General features: G+C 35.1%; 1 protein-coding gene across 1 annotated transcript in view; it reads right to left on the bottom strand.

The window, feature by feature from the left end:
- The window catches only part of LOC108969139, a 10,766-nt gene extending 9,329 nt beyond the window's left edge, over nt 1–1,437 (bottom strand). The window contains exons 1-5 of the mRNA XM_018933689.1: nt 1,207–1,437; nt 994–1,086; nt 787–934; nt 582–715; nt 181–484 (exon numbers count right to left, since the gene is read on the bottom strand). Coding sequence (XP_018789234.1) covers nt 181–484; nt 582–715; nt 787–934; nt 994–1,086; nt 1,207–1,297 — 770 coding nt within the window. The 5' untranslated portion in view covers nt 1,298–1,437. The remainder of the gene's footprint in view (nt 1–180; nt 485–581; nt 716–786; nt 935–993; nt 1,087–1,206) is intronic.
- Nucleotides 1,438–2,640: the final 1,203 nt, after the last annotated feature.

The following is a 2,640-nucleotide window of genomic DNA, read 5'->3' as shown; positions in this document are numbered from 1 at the left end:
ACATGCTATACAGTCATTGAATTAATACCATGAGTACTTGTTGTTGTCTATATTTATTTAATTTTTAAGTACATAAATAAAAACTACTTTTACAAATAAAAAATTATTTAATAATCACAATAATTGCTTTTCTACCAAARACTCTCAAATACATAAGCATTTTAAGTCAATACTCAAGGCAAATTGGTGATGAAGAAATTGGCGGGCACAAAGGAATAGATTTTCGTGAAGCGATCCTTCAACACCAATTCCAGCGTTTGCTCTAATGTAGGCGCAAGAGTGCCATATAATTCACGCCAGTTTTGATTGAATAGATCATTGGCGGTGTCCTCAATATCGTGCTGGCCACCAAACAARTTCTTCACATCGATGTGGAAATCACCGATATTACGGATTTTCGCCTTAAGATCTAAGATTTCGGAGAAGACTAAATCACCTTCGTGGCGCACCCTGGTTTTCATGTTGAAAGACAAGACGATGTTCTCTGAAAAATATTAGTAAACATTTTATATTATTATATGCATTTTTAAATAAGATTTTAAAGCAAAATYATTCATTATCATAAGTGAAATGAAACTTACTTGCTATGAAGCTTGCTGTGCCCTGACCGTTGAGGTTCAGTCCCAAAACGGAGCCTTTAACCTTGTAATTGCCGGTAGCATGCAATTGTGGTATTTCAAGCTTGGCATACACATCTAAAGTACTTTTGTCGACACTATCAGTTTATGAAATTGAAAGAAAATTATCAGGTTTCAAAATATTCTTTTCGTTGATTTCAGTGCTTACGTTGCTTCCACCACCTTCGCGCCACTGGCACCGTCCACGAGCAAATTTTCTATGTCGGCATTGATTTGTAGTGCACCACTTTGATTTATCTTAAGGCGCTTAATCGATAGCGGTTCCAAAGGACCCAAAGACTTCAAGCCAGGAATGCCTTATAAGAAAAACTTGTTTAAATATATTGAGGTGTGATGAGAAAGTGAAAAAGCTCACCATCTTTCCATTCGCGAAATAATACTTGGAAATTCGACGCAAAGCACGTATTTAGGTTGTTGTCATTGAAATCACAGGGATTTAGAAAAGAAGCTAAAAATTTAAAAAAATAACAATGTTAATAATTTAAATAAAAAGAATTGCTTTTTATAACCACTTTGCATGTAATTTTAAAACTCCTCTACTTCTTTTTCTTGTTTAACGGAAGCTTACGTTTGTCGACCAAATGCTTGCCGATTGCCGCAAGCGATATATGTAGCGTTAGCGCCAACAGTAAGCTTAAACTGCACAATTTCGCACTCATTTTCGCACGTAACGGTAACTAATCACACGCCTGTTACTTTTTGATTAATTTTAACACTATGAAATTTCGAACGAAATTATTTAAATGCACAATTCTTCCAAGTATTGCGATTGCGCTGAGAAATATCCGTCGTGCTTGCCGTGCACAGTTATTCTAAATTGAAATTAGTGTCGACCTTTAACTTTTATATTTGTTACTAATTTATTTGAAAAAAAAATCTCGTACTTTTGTGCTACACATAAAGATTTCGATTCGCCGAACTGGTTTTTGGCAATTTTTAAATTTGCAGAAAATGTCATCTCATTATATATGCATATTGATATACTGGGTGACGCACCGTAGAAGCTTAATGAGTTGGTTTTTCTATTTCTTCTTTGCAAAAATGAAAAAATTTACTTAATAACGGTGTTTTTAATTATGTTTCATGGAAATAAATAAAACATTGAAATAAACCGGTTACTTTAGCAGCCAACTATGTAAACATTGATTTCAAAGAGTTATCAAGTTTTACTTTTTCACTTATTTACGTTAAGATCTTACTGTAAAGAATATTTTTTAAAAATAATAAAGGGATTTTCAATGATTAACGTTTGTTTTTCTTCATAATTGCGATGAATAAATGGCAACAATGGTTAGGCTAGGTTATGTTAGGGRGCCGATCCCAACACGGATCGCACTCGGACAGCTTAGAAAGCCGGTATGTTGTGGTACCTAAAGATTCTTATGTACATTATCATAAGACTCTAACAATTGAGAAAACGCCTTGAATCTATTACAGATTTACTGAAACRGTAAATGCCCCAGTTGCGTTTATGTCTTCTGGTTTGCCGAAGGTAAGACAGATGAGATGTTTCAGCATCGACCGTTCAAAGGCTGGACAAGGAAGCAGAAATTGCCTAGATGTTTCCACATCGCCCTCCTCCATAAAACTTTAACAACTAGCATTAGCCAAAATCCTTAGCCTTACCGCATGGGTGCTTATTGAAGCTGAACTTTACTCAAGTACTAGGTTGTTTTGCTCGATATTTTGCAACCTTTTGGAGCAGTTGGAAAAGAATCGTGAAAAAGACCCGGTTTGCAGAATGAAAAAATCCKTTTTCATYAGGACAATGCACCGTGTCATAAGATAATTTTGGCAAAGGCTAAAAACCATGAATTAAAGTTCGAATTGTTGGAACATCCACCGTAGTCACCATGGACAGATAAAGTTACAAACAGTGAAATTTTTAGAAGAGTGAACCGCAATAGAGAGTTGCTAAGGACTATAAAACAAAGAAAAGTAGCCAACCTAGGACATATTATGAGGCACTCAAGTATGAGCTCCAACAATTATTATCCAAAGA

Source organism: Bactrocera latifrons, unplaced genomic scaffold, assembly GCF_001853355.1.
Source record: "Bactrocera latifrons isolate USDA-ARS-PBARC rearing strain unplaced genomic scaffold, ASM185335v1 scaffold_241, whole genome shotgun sequence".
Taxonomy (NCBI): domain Eukaryota; kingdom Metazoa; phylum Arthropoda; class Insecta; order Diptera; family Tephritidae; genus Bactrocera; species Bactrocera latifrons.
The sequence above is the reverse complement of the archived record's forward strand: the minus strand, read 5'-3'. Positions and strand labels throughout refer to the sequence as shown.